We start from the raw sequence: 18,530 nt of genomic DNA on the forward strand, positions 1-18,530 counted from the left end.
TGTACGTGTTCTGCCAACTCCAAGGATTGCAGGAATCCAGTCTGTACACATTGACTCCTCCTCATACTCCAGTTCCTCTGAATCAGCGCTGCAGGAGCCGTCACGGTCTACCTCCACATCGACCCGTGAGCGGTTACCTGCCACACAGCGCAGTAGCTCTGGAATGCCATCAAGCAGCAGAGCGACGTGTGGTTTGTGCCAGCGAATCTCCAGCCAGGCATGGTAGTGTGCAACAATGGCCGAAATCTGGTGGCAGCTCTGGGCCTAGGCAACCTCACTCACATCCCATGTCTGGCACATGTGCTCAACTTGGTTGTGCAGAGTTTTCTGAGGGACTATCCGGATCTTGATGCACTGCTGCACAAGGTCCGCATAGAGTGCGCTCACTTGCGGCGTTCCAGCAACGCAAGATCGCGCATTGCAGCTCTGCCGCGCCGATTACGTCTTCCGGAACATCGCATCATATGTGACCTACCCACCAGGTGGAATTCAACGTTACATACAGTACAGACTGAAAGTTTGGACACACCTTCTCATTTAAAGATTTTTCTGTATTTTCATGACTATGAAAATTGTACATTCACACTGAAGGCATCAAAACTATGAATTAACACATGTGGAATTATATACTTAACAAAAAAGTGTGAAACAACTGAAAATATGTCTTATATTCGAGGTTCTTCAAAGTAGCCACCTTTTGCTTTGATGACTGCTTTGCACACTCTTGGCATTCTCTTGATGAGCTTCAAGACGTAGTCACCGGAAATGGTTTTCACTTCACAGGTGTGCCCTGTCAGGTTTAAGAAGTGGGATTTCTTGCCTTCTAAATGGGGTTGGGACCATCAGTTGTGTTGTGCAGAAGTCAGGTGGATACACAGATGATAGTCCTACTGAATAGACTGTTAGCTGCTTTTTTCCTGCCATAATACAAATTCTAAGTAAAGAAAAAGGAGTGGCCATCATTACTTTAAGAAATGAAGGTCAGTCAGTGCGTAAAATTGGGCAAACTTTGAAAGTGTCACCAAGTGCAGTTGCAAAAACCATCAAGCGCTACAAAGAAACTGGCTCACATGAGAACCGCCCCAGGAAAGGAAGACCAAGAGTCACCTCTGCTTCTGAGGATAAGTTTATCCGAGTCACCAGCCTCAGAAATCGCAGCTCAGATTAGAGACCAGGTCAATGCCACACCGAGTTCTAGCAGCAGACCCATCTCTTCAACAACTGTTAAGAGGAGACTTTGTGCAGCAGGCCTTCATGGTAAAATAGCTGCTAGGAAACCACTGCTAAGGACTGGCAACAAGCAGAAGAGACTTGTTTGGGCTAAAGAACACAAGGAATGGACATTAGACCAGTAGAAATCTGTGCTTTGGTCTGATGAGTCCAAATGTGAGATCTTTGGTTCCAACCACTGTGTCTTTGTGCGACGCAGAAAAGGTGAACGGATGGACTCTACACGCCTGGTTCCCACCGTGAAGCATGGAGGAGGAGGTGTGATGGTGTGGGGGTGCTTTGCTGGTGACACTGTTGGGGATTTATTCAAAATTGATGGCATACTGAACCAGCATAGCTACCACAGCATCTTTCAGCGGCATGCTATTCCATCCGGTTTGTGTTTAGTTGGACCATAATTTATTTCTCAACAGGACAATGACCCCAAACACACCTCCAGGCTGTGTAAGGGCTATTTGACCATGAAGGAGAGTGATGGGGTGCTACGCCAGATGGCCTCCACAGTCACCAGACCTGAACCCAATCGAGATGGTTTGGGGTGAGCTGGACCGCAGAGTGAAGGCAAAAGGGCCAACAAGTGCAAAGCATCTCGGGGAACTCCTTCAAGATTGTTGGAAGATCATTTCCGGTGACTACCTCTTGAGGCTCATCAAGAGAATGCCAAGAGTGTGCAAAGCAGTCATCAAAGCAAAAGGTGGCTACTTTGAAGAACCTAGAATATAAGACATATTCTCAGTTTTTTCACACTTTTTTGTTAAGTATATAATTCCACATGTGTTAATTCATAGTTTTGATGCCTTCAGTGTGAATGTACAATTTTCATAGTCATGAAAATACAGAAAAATCTTTAAATGAGAAGGCGTGTCCAAACTTTTGGTCTGTACTGTATGTTGGAGAGGTTGTGTGAGCAGCAGGCAGCAGTAATGGAGTACCAGCTGCAGCAGGCGCAAAGAAGTCGCAGTGCGCGCCGTTCACACTTCACCACCACTGAGTGGGCCTCTATGAAGGACATTTGCCACGTTTTGCGTGCCTTCGATAATTCCACGCGGATGGCGAGTGCAGATGATGCACTAGTCAGGATGACTATCCCCCTTATCTGCCTGCTTGAAAAAACACTGCAAGCACTAAGGAGGTTTTGGAAGAGGTGGAGGATGAGGAGTCTCAAATGCCATCTGCTTCTGTACAGTCTGCGCAACGTGGTTCCTCACAAAGGCCTAGGCAGGGGACACTTGATGAGGAGGAGTCAATGGAGGAGGAAGACATCTGTCCAGAGGAGGGAGGTACACAATGCTCTAGTAGTCCGTATCTAGAGCGAGGGTGGGATGATGCAGAGCAGGCAGAGATCACGCCTCAAGCAGGGGACCGCATTTCTTGGCCAGTTGGCAGTCTGCAGCACATGGTTGATTTCATGCTGCAGTGCCTGAGAAACGACCGCCGCATCGCCCACATTCTCAACACGGCTGATTATTGGGTGTCCACCCTCCTAGATCCTCGCTACCGGGACAACTTACAAAGCCTCATAACACCGTTGAACCGGGAGCGTAAAATGCGGGAGTACCAAGACGCACTGGTGCATTCCATCATGTTCTCCATTCCACCCGAGAGTGCTACTAGTGCTTTACAAAGCATCTCAGTGCGTCGAGGCAGTGGAGGAAGCTCTGCACAAAAAAGGGAGCAGAAGCATGGCCTCAGCACAAGGCAAGACCAGTATGGCCCAAATGTGGCAAAGTTTTGTGTCCCCCGCCACAAATGTCTACACCATCACAGACGGCTCCAGTCAGCAGGAGGCAACGTTTCCGTCAGATGGTGACAGACTACATGTCTTGCCCTCTCAGTGTACTCCCAGACGGCTCTTCCCCTTTCAAGTTTTGGGTCTCTAAGATGGATACATGGCAAGAGCTTGGCCAGTATGCATTGGAGGTGCTGGCTTGCCCTGCTGCTAGTGTATTATTGGAACGCGTCTTTAGTGCCGCAGGTGGTGTACTAACAGACCGTCGCATGCGACTATCCTCCGATAACATTGACCGGCTTACTTTTCTGAAAATGAACAAGGCCTGGATCTCGCATGAATTTGCCAGTCCTCTTCCAGAATAAATAATTGGTTGGCAACAGTATCCAGGTCTCCTGTTGTGTTCATGTTTCTACCACCTGAACTGTAATCCCTGGGCTCCAACACCGCCAGTTGCTGCTCAGAAGTGCTGTCTGCACAGTCAACACTTGGTCCAGTGTTGTTGGGGTTCAGTAACGTCAGCTGATCCCCAGCTGTGTGTCCGGCAAATTCTCCTGCTCTGTCCATATTCTCACTACTACTACAGATTTAAAACTTGCTCCAATTACACCTCTGGCTACACTCTTTTTTTTCAGTATTTACCCTGGGTTACAGCCCCGCCAGCTGTTTCCCGGCAGTGTCTTTGCCACGGGTACTCCCTCCTGCCCAGCCTGGTTCTAGCACGCCAGCTGTTTCCGGGTAGTGTCAACGTCACTTTGCCTCCAATACGTTGTCCTGTCATGTTGCGGTAGGTTTAGGTGACTCCTATGTGGGCTGCGGGATCTGGCAATGAAGGCTGGTTCCATAGTGCCAAGAGGACAAGCACCCCCTGTAGGACTGTGGGTTTCGGTAACTCAGGCCGGCTCACGGCCTTGCAACCTTTTTTTTTCATGTGTACCTTCTGCTACCCATCCGGGTTCCAGTACCGTCAGCTGGTTCTCGGCAGTGCCTTTGGCTTAGGTGCCTCCTTCTCGGTATCCAAGTTCCACCAACGTCTGCTGGTCCTTGGTAGTGCTTTCTGGCACAGGTACCTCCTGCTTAGTAACCGGGTTCCAGTACCATCAGCTGGTCCTCGGTAGTTCCATTTGCTCTTGTACCATCAGCTGGTCCTCGGTAGTTCCATTTGCTCTTGTACCATCAGCTGGTCCTCGGTAGTTCCATTTGCTCTTGTACCTTCTGCTACCCATCCGGGTTCCAGTACAGTCAGCTGGTCCTCGGTAGTTCCATTTGCTGTTGTACCTTCTGCTACCCATCCGGGTTCCAGTACTGTCAGCTGGTTCTAGGCAGTTCCTCAGCCTTCTTGTACCTTCTGCTACATTTCCAAGTTCAAGCTTTTTGAAATAGTTTTTCGTAATCACTCTGGATCTCCCGGACGACGACCCTGAAGACCACCCCGAAGAAGACGACGACCCTGAAGACCACCCCGAAGAAGACCAAGAAGATGACCCTGAAGAAGATGTCCAAGAGGACAAAGAACAAGAAGACAACCACCAAGATACAGAAGAACAAGAGACAGAAAACCAAGAAGCAGAAGAACATTAAGCATAAGACTAAAAATCAGAGCAAAAGATATTATCTAAATTATAAGCAGAAGAAGACTAAGCAGTGTATGGGGGTGAGTCCGTTCCTTCTCATGGTGCCCCTGGAAAAGACCTGCTGCTGCAGGCCAAACTGAACGCGGACAAATCCTGTTGTGACAGGCAGAACGAAAGGTGTAATCTTCAAACTTTTATAGATAACAACTACAGGAATGCCTGTCACAAATAAGAATATGATGAAGAAGTAGAATATGAAGAAGAATAATAGTTGAATAAGAAGAATATGAAGAATGTAAAAAAAAAAAATAATACGAAGAAGAAGGTGAAGAAGAAGTTGATGCTGAGGATGATGGAGAAAGTGTGGGAGAAGTAAAGGTGAAGAGCATGGAAGTAGTGAAACATAAATATCTGACAAAATATAAAAAAACTTAACATAGTCAATATTTCCTTAACTCAGAACGTCTTAAAAAAAAAATATTAATTCCTGCTATTCCATTTGATTGGGCTAAACCTCTATGCCTTTATTGTCTCCCCCACCTCCCCCAATACATTCTACATTATTCTTAGTTGTTTTCCTTCATGTAGAATTAACCTACAAGGAAAGAAAGGGTTTATTTTCATTCCGATATTTGTGTCCCATTGACTTGCATTGGTTTCCGGTATCTGAATCGGCGATATCCGATATTTATTTTTTGGGTATCGATCCGATCCGATATTTCCCGATATCGGAAGGTATTGCTCAACATTATTCTGGCTTCCAATAATCGGAATAGAAAGCAATCAAATAATGTCATGTGCCTGAAAATGGTACCAATAAAAACGGCAACTCGTCCTGCAAAAAAAAACAAGCCCTCCCATAACTGTCGGCTGAAATATGGAAAAATTATAGCTATCAAAATATGGCGATGCAAAAAGAAAAAACGCCTTTTTAGTGTGTGATAGCAGCCAAACAAAAAACACGCAAATAAATCTGGTATCACTGTAATCCCACCGACCCAAAGAATAAAATTGTCTCCTCACTTATTCCGCACGAGGAATAGCATAAAAAATAATAAAACCAATTCTTCACCTGCTGTTGATTTGTTCATACTGCCTCCCAAGAGATTGCAGTAAGGCTCCACTCACATTTATCCTGCACTCTGTGCTGAGCACTTACACCGGGGTTTCTGTGTAAATCTCAGAAATGCGTGATTCAAACGGAATCCCCCTGCTGAAGATTCCATATGAGGCAGATGGAGTCACTTTGGACGTTGCCTGGACTATGATCCACTGGTGTCCGTCTTTCTAGGCGTGGATAAAAGTTCCGTTGTCCTTTTTCAGAGGTGCACAAAAAATGTGGCCATCGCTGAACAGAGGCCAGGCGTAGTCTAGAGTAACCCTGCTGCCTCGTTATAATGATTGGATCCCTCGGGGGTTTCATCTGAATTGTCATTTGGAGATTTAGATGGAAACCCCGATGTAAGTGCTCAGCGTAGAGCACAGGATAAATGTGTTCCCAATAACCGCTTCAAATCAATCCACAAAAAAAAGCAAGTCCTCACTCAGGTCTGTCATCTGTTAACGGAAATATAGGGGGCTTTCACATTAGCTGGTAGTACAAAGGCCCTGGAAAAGCGCTATGGCTCTTCACCCCCCCCCCCCCCAAAGAAATCCAGATAATTCTGCACTCCCAAATCCAAATATCCACCTTCCTTCTGAGCCCCAGAGTGTGCCTAAACCACATTTAGCATCCACATGTTTGGCATTTCTGCAGCGTTAAGAGCCCGCCTAATTTACAGATGCGTGTCTCCCGAACCACAAGCTGGGCACTACAATGTACAGGCACTACAATAGCAGATTTGCAATTTTCACTCAGCAACATCCACTGCTGCTTGTTTCTGGAAAACACCCATGGAGTCAAATCATGACTTCATCTGTATATAAATTCCCAAAGGGGTATAATTTCCAAAATGGGGTCACTGGAGGGGGGTGTTCTTTTTTTAGCACTAAGCGGCTCTGTATATGGAGTCTGCAAACTATTCTAGGAAAATCTGCGCTCCAGGAGGCAAATGGCACTCCGCTCCTACAGAGTCTTGCCGTGTGGTGAAGCAGTACTTTACAGCTACATATGGGGTATTTCCACGTTCATCAGAAATTGTCTGACAAATTTAGGTGCCATTTTTACCCGTTTCCCCTTGTGAAAATGTAAAATCTGGGGCTAAAGCAAAATTTTTGTGGTAAAAATGTAATTCTTTTTTCTTCACTGCCCAACAATATAAAATTTTGTGATGTCCATATGATCAGTGTACCCTTAGGGTGCTTTCACATTGCGTTCTGTGTCCCCGTCTGGGCATACGTTCGAAATCCCCCTCAAAACTGGGTCCAAGTGTATGTACCGACGGGGCCATAGACTGTAATGATGCAGACTAGGCGAACGTGTTCTCTGTCGTGCATCATTTTCAGGTGTGTTTGCCTACTGGAGGTGGACACCCAGGTGCAGTCTACTACGTCTGAGTGTCCGCCTCCAGTACGTGGATACTTCAATAAATGATTGCACGTCAGAGCACACGTTCGCTCTGTCTGCATCATTACAGCCTATGGTTGGCATCTATGTATGGACCCCGTTTTGCGGGGGACTTTGGACGTATTCCTCAACGGGGACACAGAACGCAATCGCTATATGAAAGCACCCTTAGATAAAAATCATTGAGAGGTGTAGTTTGTAAAATGTCACTTATGGGGGTTCTGCTGTTCTGGAACCTTAGGGGCTCTTCCAATGTGACATGCCACCCTCAAGCCATTTCAGCAAAATCTAAACTCCAGTTTGCCTCTTTTTCCCTTCTGAGCTTTGCATTGTGCCTCAAAAGTACTTTTCGACCACATATGAGGTATCTGTGTACTCCGGTAAATTGTACAACAAATTGGTCCATTTTGCTCGTGTTACCCTTGTGAAAATGCAAAATTTGAAGCTAAAAGAACATTTTTTTTTTTTTGTAGTAAAAATTTGATTTTACCCGATCATCCATGACAGCACCACAAGAGAGGGGATCCGCCCTTCAAGGACATGAAACCTACATGGGATATAAATGACAGTACCTTTCCCTCACATCAGTTGGTTTCCGGTCCTTGACGGGGGAACCTGTTAGCAGAGTCTTCGTACCTGAAGATTGAAGATTTGATTCTTTCCCAGGCCTGGCCGGTCGGCTCGGGCTGCAATCTCTTCCCTGCCTCGGCCAGTGCAGGGTCCCTGGAAGCGCCATGGTGGGTCCATGGGGACTTTCAATCGTGTTCTGGCTTATGTAAGAGGCATCACGCTGGCGGTGATTTCCAGCTTCTGCGCTGCTCGATCTGCACATGCTTGCGCCGGGAGGCGCTCTCAGATGACGTGCATGCCAGGAGGCGAACCGGATTGACTTGCAAGAGCCATGTGGCCCGAAAATTGCCTGGAGGGGCGGGTTGTAGTGCAGGTCCCGCGTTTAGTTGTGGTATGACCGACGGATGGGCACTTTCTATGCTCCAGCTGTTCCCTCCAGGAAGATGAAGCCTGACACTGAGCAGCAGCATGTGCCTCAGCAGCATGATGGGAAGTCCCAGGAGCAGGTGGTGTGGCGTTGTCCCTGCAGCATTCGCTTCGGTGAGAGACTGAGTGCTGCAAGTCAGCGGAGCTCCAATAAGGTGGATGATTCCTCAGGCTCCAGAGACGGTCTATCAGTTGATACATGTCGTCCTCTTAATCTGTTATCATTTGATTGCCTCAGAGTGGTAAGTGATCTTTGTGAAAATTCACTTGGTAATGAGGTTTTTTTTTATCTGGTCATTTATTGCCATGGAAAGAAATGTGTGGCAAAATCTAAGCACAAGGAATGTGCTTTGTAAAATGTTGTAGCCAGATTCCTATCAGAAAAGACTTTGCCAGGCCTGTATAGAACAGACTTTAGCAGAAGAGGCCCCTAACTTCGCCACTGATCTAAGGTCCATCATCAGGACAGAAGTTAAAGAATCTCTGAGATGCCTCACTCAGAGCATCAGAAGGAAAAGCATGATAGAAGAGCTAAGCAGTTATCCAGAGTGTCAGACGCTTCTAGAAGGTCAGATAGTGATGAAGACTCCTCAGATTCCTCCTTGTCTGCTTCTTCATCAGACAGCAATACAGGGTGTCACTGTTTCCCATTAGAAGATACTGATAAACTGGTAAAAGCGGTCAGAGCCACAATGGGGATAGTTAATTCAAAACCTGAGAGGTCTGTATGAAATATTATGTTTGGGCGTCTAGATCAGAGAAGACGTAGAATATTTCCTTTAAATCAAAAGATCCAGGCACTAGTCCAAAAGAAACGAGAGAAGAGGCTCTCTTCTCCCATTGTTTAAGTATCCTTTTATTGAGGCTTCTTCGTCCATTTGGATAAGGCTCCTAAGCTTGATGTGGCCATTAAAAAGACATCTAAAAAAGTCTACCCTCCCCTTTATGTGGATGCCAAGGGATCCCTTGGACAGAAACAGGCATTTTTCTCAGGAATACTTGGGGAAACATCAGCCGGAGCCCTAAAATCAGCGGTGGCAACAACATGTACTGCTAGATCTTTAATCTGGTTAGATTGCCTAGAATCCCAGGTGATGGATAATATTTTAGCCTCCATCCCACTCATGTGGGGAGCAGCAGCATTTCTATCAGATTCTTTGGCTGACTCTTCGACTAACTGCAAGATCAGCAGCACTTTCGAACGTGGCCTGTGGGGCTTTGTGGTTGAAGAGCTGGCCGGTGGATATTCAGGCCAGAGTAAGGTTGTGTGCCATTCCAAGTCCCAGCCTTTGAGATTCTGGAGAAAGCTGGGGATGTCAAAGGATTCCCTAATTTGCCCATCCCGGCCTACAAACTGTCCTTTTTGGAAGAGAAGATTTATCCAGCGGAAGCCCCTCAGATCAAGATGGATGGGAGGACCGGAGATAAAAAGGTAGAGGCTTTATCTTTGGAACCTCCTCCCAGGCTGCTAAGAAATCGGGCTAGTGACTTCTGTTTCCAGGTAGAAGAGAAGCTCTCCTCCTTCTTTCCTGCCTGAGAGAGAATATCCTGAAGCAGCTGAATTCTCAGCCTGGTAAAAACAGGGTTAAATCTAGAGTTCCAGTCAGTCCTGCATAGGAAGTTCGTTTTGACTCCCTTTCGGACTTTGCTGAGAGAACAACTTGCCCTTGAAGCCAAAGTCTTAGACCTGATACAGAAGGCTGTCCAGGACATTCCTGTGTCGGAAAGCGGGGGACTGGTCTTACTCCTCTTTTTTTTTTAATAAAAAAAAAAAAAGCAGACTGATCTTTCAAGATTACAATAAATTTGAATGGCTTTAACAAATTCTTGACGATTTAATCATTCAAGATGGAATCTGAGGTCAACCATAAAGATGCTCTTCCCAGATTGTTTCTTGGCAGTCTTGGATCTGAAAGATGCTTACTATCATGTGCCCCTACACATAGAACACCAGAAGTTCCTCAGGATGGCGATAGCATAGCGGGGGTAGTCAATCATTTTTCAGTTCAGGCCCCTTCACTTGTCTTAGTGATAGCTCCTTGAGTCTTCACAAAGGTAATCGCTGTCTACCTTTTTTAAAGAACTTGGGCTGGCTATCAAATCTAAAAAAAAGTCAAGGTTAGAGCCCCGAAAAGTACAAGAGCTTATTTGACTCGGAGGTTCAGTAGTGTTGACTCCCGGTGGAAAAGATGGAAAAAATTCAGAATCAAATATTGCAAGCTTTGAAGTCCCCCACCATGTCCCTCAGTAGAAGAATGTCCCTCCTGGGTTCTTTAACCTCATGCATTCCGGCAGTACTGTGGGGCCAGTTCCATTCCAGGGTCTTACAATAGGATGTCCTAGAAAAACGATATCTCCCTTTTAAAGGCACTTGGAAGGGAGGATGACTATATCCCTAAGGACAATGCAGTCCCTCCATTCTAAATGTATGGAACCTGTCCAAGGGGGTTCCCTGGGTGAACAGAGTTATGCGTGTAGTCACCACAGATGCAAGCCCCAGAGGGTGGGAAGCTCATCTAGAGAAGATAATGGTCCAGAGGGTCTGGACAGGTAACAAAAGAGCAGGTTTTTATCAAACTCTAAAGAATTGCTAGCAGTAGAAGTTGCAGTAAGGAGACTCCTTGTATCCTTACAGGGTCACCATGTCAAGATCCTCTCAGACAATCCGGTGTCGGCGGCATATATAAATCGCCAGGGGGGAACCTGATCCAGACGCTTGATGGAGGTGGCAGATCGCTTACAACTAGCTGATGTCATCTCCTCCTTTCTTTGACGACCCTTCATAGAAAAGGAAAGATGCCATCAAAGTAGACTTCCTAAGCTGCAATCAACTAAGATAAGGGGAGTAGGAGCGAAATCAGTCAGTCTTCAGCCAGATAGATCTATGTCTGGGAGGCCCCACATTTGTACTATTTACCAACAGACTGAACAGACAAGTGAGAAGATTCTGTTTTCTGAATCCCAGGGAGAGTCCCAAGTGGTAGATGCCTTCCTGATCCCGTGGGATTACGACCTGGTGTACCCCTTTCCACCAGTGGCCCTAATCCCATTAGTTATAAGGAATATCAGAGAGGACAGGGCAAGAATTATTCTGATGGCTCCCTTTTGGCCCAGAAGATCATGGTTAAGTATAATGTTAGTCACCGAACTGTTGGTGCTTCTGGAGATACTGAATCTTTCATAGGGGCCGGTGCACCATCCACAAGCAGCCAATCGACATTTAACTGTGTGGAATTTTGAGAAGATGCTGTTAAGTGTAAAGGGTTTTTCTCCTAATCTTATTTCCACCCTTCAGAGTAGAAAAGCTGCTACTACAAAAATCTATGCTAGAACTTGTAGGAAATTTTTAACCACTTCTGGGTCAAAAATAGTGGATGGGGTACCAGTTAGTCTTATTTGGGAGTTCTTGCAAAAAGGTTGTGAACTAGGCCTGTCCTCCAGTACCCTTAAAGTCCAGATGTCTGCTCTGGGGACTATGTATAATTATGACTTGGCAAGAAATCATTGGGTTTTGAGATTTATTAAAGCTTCATCTAAGTTTTGAGAGAGCAGTTGGCGCCATTAGGATTTAATTCTGGTCCCATCAGCCATGACTTGTGTACCATTTGAACCTATAGACTCCGTGTCACTTAAGTTTCTTTCTCGTAAAGCTGCCCTCGTAGTAGCTTTAACATCTGCTCACAGGGTCAGTGACCTTCAGGCCCTTTCTGTAGGTCCACCATTTAAGCAAATCTTAAAAGTCAGAGTCATTTTGAAGCCTGATCCAGCCTACCTACCTAAGGTAGGTTCCCGATTTCATAGATCACAGGAGGTAGATTTTCTTTCTTTTTTGCTCTAGGCCAAAAAATCATAAAGAAGGACTTCATATTCCAGATGTTTTAAGATGTCTGGTTAGATACCTTTTAGATATGGAAGCTTGGAGGAGGGATGGTTCATTATTTGTGTTCTTCCAGGGACCCAGGAAAGTACTTAAGGTTTCAAAGTGCACAATAGCTAGGTGGATTAGGGAGGCCACTTCTTTAGCTTACTCAGCAAGTGGCAAAACTGTTCCAGAAGGTTTAAAGGCTTCTGGGATGCTTCAATCGAGCAGATTTGTAAGGCGGCAACCTAGTTTTCTCCTTCCTATTTCTATAAGCATTATAGACTGGATATGATTTCCTCTTCCTACCTCGCCTTTGGGAGAGAGGTTCTGCAGGCTGTGGTCCCTCCCTGAATTCTTATTTCTCTGTAATTCTCTCGTGGTGCTGTCGTGGGTGATCGAGAGACTTGGTTACTTACCACTAACAGGATTTTTCGTAACCCATGACAGCACCCTGATTTTCCCTTCTGTCACGTGTGTGTGAGCACTCCTTTCACAAGAGTTATAAGTTCACGTTTTGAATTTAAGATAAGTGGTGTTGGTGTTTTTTTTAAATTTTTGTAATAACCATTGGAGGTCCTTTCGTGCTTTTGTAATCCAACTGATGCTAGGGAAAGGTACTTCCCTTTTTATCCTGTAGGGTTCCTTTTCTTGAAGAACTGATTCCCCCCCCCCCCCCCCTCCCCCTCTCGTGATGCTGTCATGGGTTCAGAAAATTTTGTTTGTTTTTGTCCACGGCTCTACGTCTATAAACTTTTTACCACACATCTAGATACATTCCTTGATGGGTCTAGTTTCCAAAATGGGGTCAATTGTGGGGGGGGTTCCCACTGTTTAAGCACATCATAGGCTCTCCAAATGCGTCCAAACTGTAGATACCCCATATGTGGGGGAAAACTACTTACTCCGGAGAAATTGCACAATTCATTTTGGGCTCCATTTTCTCCTGTTACCTTAGTGAAAATCAAAAATTTGGTGCTAACGTAACATTTTTGTGAAAAAAAATAGTAAAAAATGTTTGTTTTTTTTCCTTCCACGTTGCATTAAAGGGGCTATCCACTACCATAAATAATGCCCCCATAGATTTAAACATTGGAAATAAGTGTTTTTCTAAATACCTTCCATTGTCATTTGTGCCTGTGAGCAGCGCCATCTCTGACCGCTCACTGGGCATCACGTGACCCCGGTTGCAGCCTGCTCATCCGCTGATGTCCCGTCAAGACACTCAGAGGCGTGACCCAGTGCCACCCCCCCCCCCCCTGATTGACTGGGCTGTGGGCGGGGTTTCACTGCACGTCATGGCCCAGTATCCAGCGCATGCTTTCCCTCTCTCCTCTGCATTCATTGGCCGCAAGCACATGCTGGATACTGGACTGTGATGTGTGGTGAAACACCGCCCACAGCCCAGTCAAGTGGGTGCGTGCCACTGGGTTACGCCTCTGGGTTCCCGGGACTTGACTGGACATCAGCGGATGTCAGAGCAGGCTGCAACCGGGGTCAAGTGATGCCCAGTGAGCGGTCACCAGCACAAATGGCAATGGAAAGTATTTAGAAAAACACTTCTTTCCAATGTTTAAATACATGGGGGCATTATTTATTCTAGTGGACAACCTCTTTAATTCCTGTTAAACCCTTCAGGTGCTTATCAACTTCTTGAATGTGGTTTTGAAGGGTGCAGTTTTAAAATGTTATTTTCTGTCATATAGGGTCCCTAAAAGATGATTTAAAGCTTTCACCCCTTTACGATCCTGTCAGTAATAGTACGTAGCTGCGCCCTGGGCCTTATGGACCAGCTACGTACTATTACTTGCGCTGCGATCGCGCCCACACACAAGCAGTGCGGGGAGATCGCCGCCGTGTGTCAGCTGATTGTCACAGCTGACACCCGGTGCTATGTGCCAGGAGCAGTCCTGCACCGCTGCTGGCACATTAACCCCCAAAATGCTGCGATCGAAGTCGATCGCAGCATTGCGGGGGCAAGGGGAGGTAAGCGCTGATACGTGCCTCCTCTGCCGGTGTCCCGCGCTGTCTGCGGCGGCTCCCGGATGTTGTCATGGTGACCTGATGTCGTCATGACAACATTCGGGTCACCAGACAGCAGGAAGTTACTTTGGTCCTGCGCAGTGCATGACCAAAGTAACTTCTCCCTGTGCAGCGCTGACATCCTGGATAGCATAGGGAGCTGCTGCATTCCTATGCTATACAGCCGATCAGGCTTCAAAAAGTGAAAGTCCCATAGTGGGACAAAGTTTAAAAGTAAAAGAAAGTGCCAGAAAGATAAAAAAAAAAAAAAAAAAAAAATTGTAAAAATATTTTTAAAAAAATGAAAAAAAAATCCCCCAAAAATAAAAATATATTGTACCCATAATATTTATTATGGAAAAAAAACAAAACAAAGTACACGTATTTGGTATCGCCGCGGCCGGAATGACCTGACCTATAAAACTGTCCCACTAGTTCGCCCCTTTAGTGAACACTGTAAAAAATAAATAAATAACGAAGCAAAAAACAATGCTTTATCATCATACCGCCAAACAAAAAATGGAATAACACGCGATCAAAAAGACGAATGTAAATAAAAATGGTACCGCTGAAAACTTCATCTTGTCCCTCAAAAAAACAAGCCGCCATACATCTCCATCATCCGAAAAATAAAAGTTATAGCACTCAGAATAAAGCAATACAAAAACAATTCTTTTTTTCTATAAAATAGTTTGTGTAAAAGCTGCGAAACATAAAAAAATATATAAATGCGGTACCGCTGTAAACATACTGACCCGAAGAATAAAGATGCCTTATCAATTTTACCACACGCAGAACGGCATAAAAAATAAAAAAAATCCTGAATTGTTGGTTTTTGTTCTGCCTCCCAAAAATCGGAATAAAAAAGCGATCACAAAATGTCACGTGCCCAAAAATGGTACCAATAAAAACGTCAACTTGTCCCGCAAAAAACAAGCCATCACATGACTGTTACCGAAATATGCAAAAACTAGTCTTTTAAAAAAAAATAAATAAAAGATGCATGACAGCTGTCAATCATAAAAACCCGATATAAATCTGGTATCGCTGTAATCGCACTGATCCGAAGAATAAAAGTCGTCTAATCACTTATACCGCATGAGCAGTTGCGTGAAAAATAAACTCTAGAGTTGGGGTTGTAAATTTTTTCAAAAGTCAAGTTAAAAAAAAAAAATGACGATATGGCAACCATTGTTGAGCGCATGTGCTCGCTACTTGAGTTTGCATCGGGGTCTCGGGTATGCACGGAGTATCGCGGGTGCTCGAATCTCTGCCCCATATGCTTTGTGGCCAAAAAAAAGTTGCAAGGATTGCCTGCCATGCACAAGCGATCCCCCGCATGTTTGTTTTTTTTTGGGTGTCTAATAACAGTGAAACATGCGGGGTGGGTACTCGAGCATGTCACTTGAGCACCTGCGATACATGGTGCATACCCGAATACCCAATGCAAACTCAAGTAGCGAGCACTTGCGCTCAAGACTAATGACAACTTATTCAATATGATGACTTAATGTTATCAAATTCTGTGTCGTACCTCTGGGTTCAAAATGTTTATTATACCCCTTGATAAAATCCTTGAGGGTTCTAGTTTCCAAAATGCGGTCACTTGTGGAGGGTTTCCACTACTTAGGCGCATCAGGGGCTCTCCAAACGCGACATGTCGTCCGCTCTCCATTCCAGCTAGTTTTGCGTTCAAAAAGTCACACAGTGCTCCTTCCCTTCTGAACTCTGCCGTACACCAAAACACTGTATATTTTTTCTCACATATGGGGTATTGGCGTACTCGGTAGAAATTGCACAAACGTTTTTGGGGTCCATTTTCTCCTACCGTTGTGAAAATAAAAAATTTGAGGCTAAAACATAATTTTTGTGGAAAAAGTTAGATTTTTATTTTTTTTTATTTTACGGCTCCATGTTATAAACTTCTGTGAAGCACCTGGGGGTTCAGGGTGCTCACCACACATCTAGATAAGTTCCCTGAGGGGTCTAGTTTCCAAAATGGTGCCACTTGTGGGGGTTTCCACTGTTTAGGCACATCAAGGGCTCTCCAAACGCAAAATGGCATCTGCTAATTATTCAAGCAAATTTTACATTCAAAAAGTCAAATGGCGCTCCTTCCCTTCCAAACCCTGCCGTGCGTATAAACAGTAGTTTTCCCACATATTGGGTATCGACGTGCTCCGGAGAAACTGCACAACAAATTTTGGGGTCCATTTTTTCCTGTTACCCTTGCAAAATAAAAAAAATTGGGGTCCAAAGTAACATTTTTGTGAAAAAAGTTAAATGTTCATTTTTTTTCTTCCACATTCCAAAAATTCCTGTGAAGCACCTGAAGGGTTAATAAAGTTCTTGAATGTGGTTTTGAGCACCTTGAGGGGTGCACTTTTTAGAATAGTGTCACTTTTGGGTATTTTCTATCATAAAGGCCCCTCAAAGTCACTTCAAATGTGATGTGGTCCCTTAAAAAAATTGGTTTTGTAAATTTTGTTGAAAAATGAGAAAACTCTGATCAACTTTTAACCCTTATAACTTCCTAACAAAAAAAAATAAAAAAAATTGGTTCCAACATTGTGCTGATGTAAAGTAGACATGTGGGAAATGTTATTTATTAACTATTTTGTGTGACATAGCTCTGATTTAAGGGCATAAAAATTCAAAGTTTGAAAATTGCAAAATTTTCGTCAAATTTCCGTTTTTTTTCACAAACGCAAGTCATATCGAAGCAATGTTACCACCATCATGAAGTACAATGTCACGAAAAAACAATCTCAGAATCAGTGGGATCCATTGAAGCGTTCCAGAGTAATTACCTCATAAAGTGACAGTGGTCAGAATTGTAAAAATTGGCCTGGTCATTAACATGCAAACCACCTTGGGGGGTAAAGGGGTTAAATGTCAGACCTGTCTGGATGTAGTTAAAAGGGTCCAAGACATAGATATTGATGAGCTACTTTTATGATAGGTCATCAATATCAGATCAGTGGGGGTCTGACAGCTGGTCAGCTGTTGGTCCTGTGGTAGCCATAAATAGTGTACAAAGGCAGGGAACCACAGTGCCATACACTATATGTAGTGGCAGTACTGGAAAGCCACCAGTACATAGTGTTGTGTCCCAGTGCTGTACTCCTATTAGCTTCCCAGTCGCAGGATCTATGAAGAGCTGATTAGTGTTAAGCGAACGCTTTAAGGATAATGTGCTATCTGAGTATCTTCAGCGTGCTGTACTAATATGTTTGTCTCACTGTTGCTGCATGTTTTGTGGTGGTAGACAGATGCAACATATGCGAGGATTAACTAACTAACAGGCTATCCTCGCATGTGTTGCGTCTGTCTGTCACACGCAGGGAGACAAACATATATTAGCAGAACATGCCCAAGATACTCGGCCGACACCTGAGCATGCTCGGATAGCACGTTCGCTCAACACTAATCCCCACCAGTCTGATATTAATGGCTTAAACTAGCCTTAGGCGATCAGTTGTTTAAACTCCTGGAAAACTCTCTACATACACAAAGCTGGTTGCAGTTGGGACTTCAGTCAAGCAAGGGATAATTGCTTATAGGTCTCCATTTTGTTCACCTAAAAAGTTTAGCAATTCTGAATAATGTATTCTCTATGCAGTGCTGTGTGTGTGTATATATAGTAATACATTTTGGTTTATTTCAGGTCTACAGTGTGGAGGTTCACTTTTCCGTCATGAAATTGGATATGTCTTGGGTCAAATGCAGCATGAAGCAGCAGTTCCAGGGCTTGCGGCAGCATTGGATCGATTGCAGGAGAATCCAATGGTCCGTCATGAGTGCGCTGAAGCATTAGGATCCATTGCTCAAGAAGACTGTTTAAAAGCACTTAGAACACATGTGGGGGACCTAGAACAGGTGGTTAGAGAGAGCTGTGAAGTGGCTTTGGATATGTATGAATATGAGAACAGTGGAGACTTCCAGTATGCTAATGGTCTTAGCCAAATCCAGGAGCTGGCCTCCTAATTTGGGATACTAAATATTTATAGAGGATGCTACTTATACAAGCCTTAAACTTTAAAATAAAAAAATGAATATGGTTTCCAGTACAGGATTAAATTTAAATATTGTACTTTATGTTCGGGGAGACTATCGTACTGAAGCTTTACAAATATTTATGTGCTTAATGCATAATGACAAAGCATTGTTATCCAATAGGCATATAGTCATGGCTTAATTCCCTATTCTTGATTTGTCCTGTCTGATCAATTCTTTACACAAAATTAACTTAAATGTGCCTATAGTGTAACCAATAGTTATCGATTAAATTTCATACTTTGACTGTGTGACCCCCATAGCACACTGTTTGGTGTCTGGGCAAGGCTAGCACAAAGTTTGGCATTTGCTTGCCATGAGGGAGGGGGGTGGGGGGAAGTAGCGGCTTTTACACGCCACTGCGGTGCAATGCTCCGTTTGTTTGCCTGCTGAAAAGGCACACTATTTTGCTTTTTTACTTGGAGTGGAATTTCCTAGATCCCTATGAATTTTAACAATTTGCAGTTTGTTTTGAGAGGACTGAAAAAGAGTAATAATAAAAATACCTGGTGCCATTTTACACACTGCTGAAAATTGAAGCAGCCAGAGAGCGGCTCA

The 18,530-nt window shown here is 44.5% G+C and overlaps 1 protein-coding gene across 1 annotated transcript in view; it reads left to right on the forward strand.

The window, feature by feature from the left end:
• Positions 1-18,210, forward strand: part of DOHH (deoxyhypusine hydroxylase) — a 38,328-nt gene extending 20,118 nt beyond the window's left edge. The window contains exon 4 of the mRNA XM_073686296.1: positions 17,584-18,210. Within this exon, the coding sequence (XP_073542397.1) occupies positions 17,584-17,903 (320 nt within the window). The 3' untranslated portion in view covers positions 17,904-18,210. The remainder of the gene's footprint in view (positions 1-17,583) is intronic.
• Positions 18,211-18,530: the final 320 nt, after the last annotated feature.

The sequence above is a fragment of the Phyllobates terribilis genome, unplaced genomic scaffold (assembly GCF_046119375.1).
Source record: "Phyllobates terribilis strain yellow unplaced genomic scaffold, ASM4611937v1 Scaffold_1__5_contigs__length_1240528914, whole genome shotgun sequence".
Lineage (NCBI taxonomy): Eukaryota > Metazoa > Chordata > Amphibia > Anura > Dendrobatidae > Phyllobates > Phyllobates terribilis.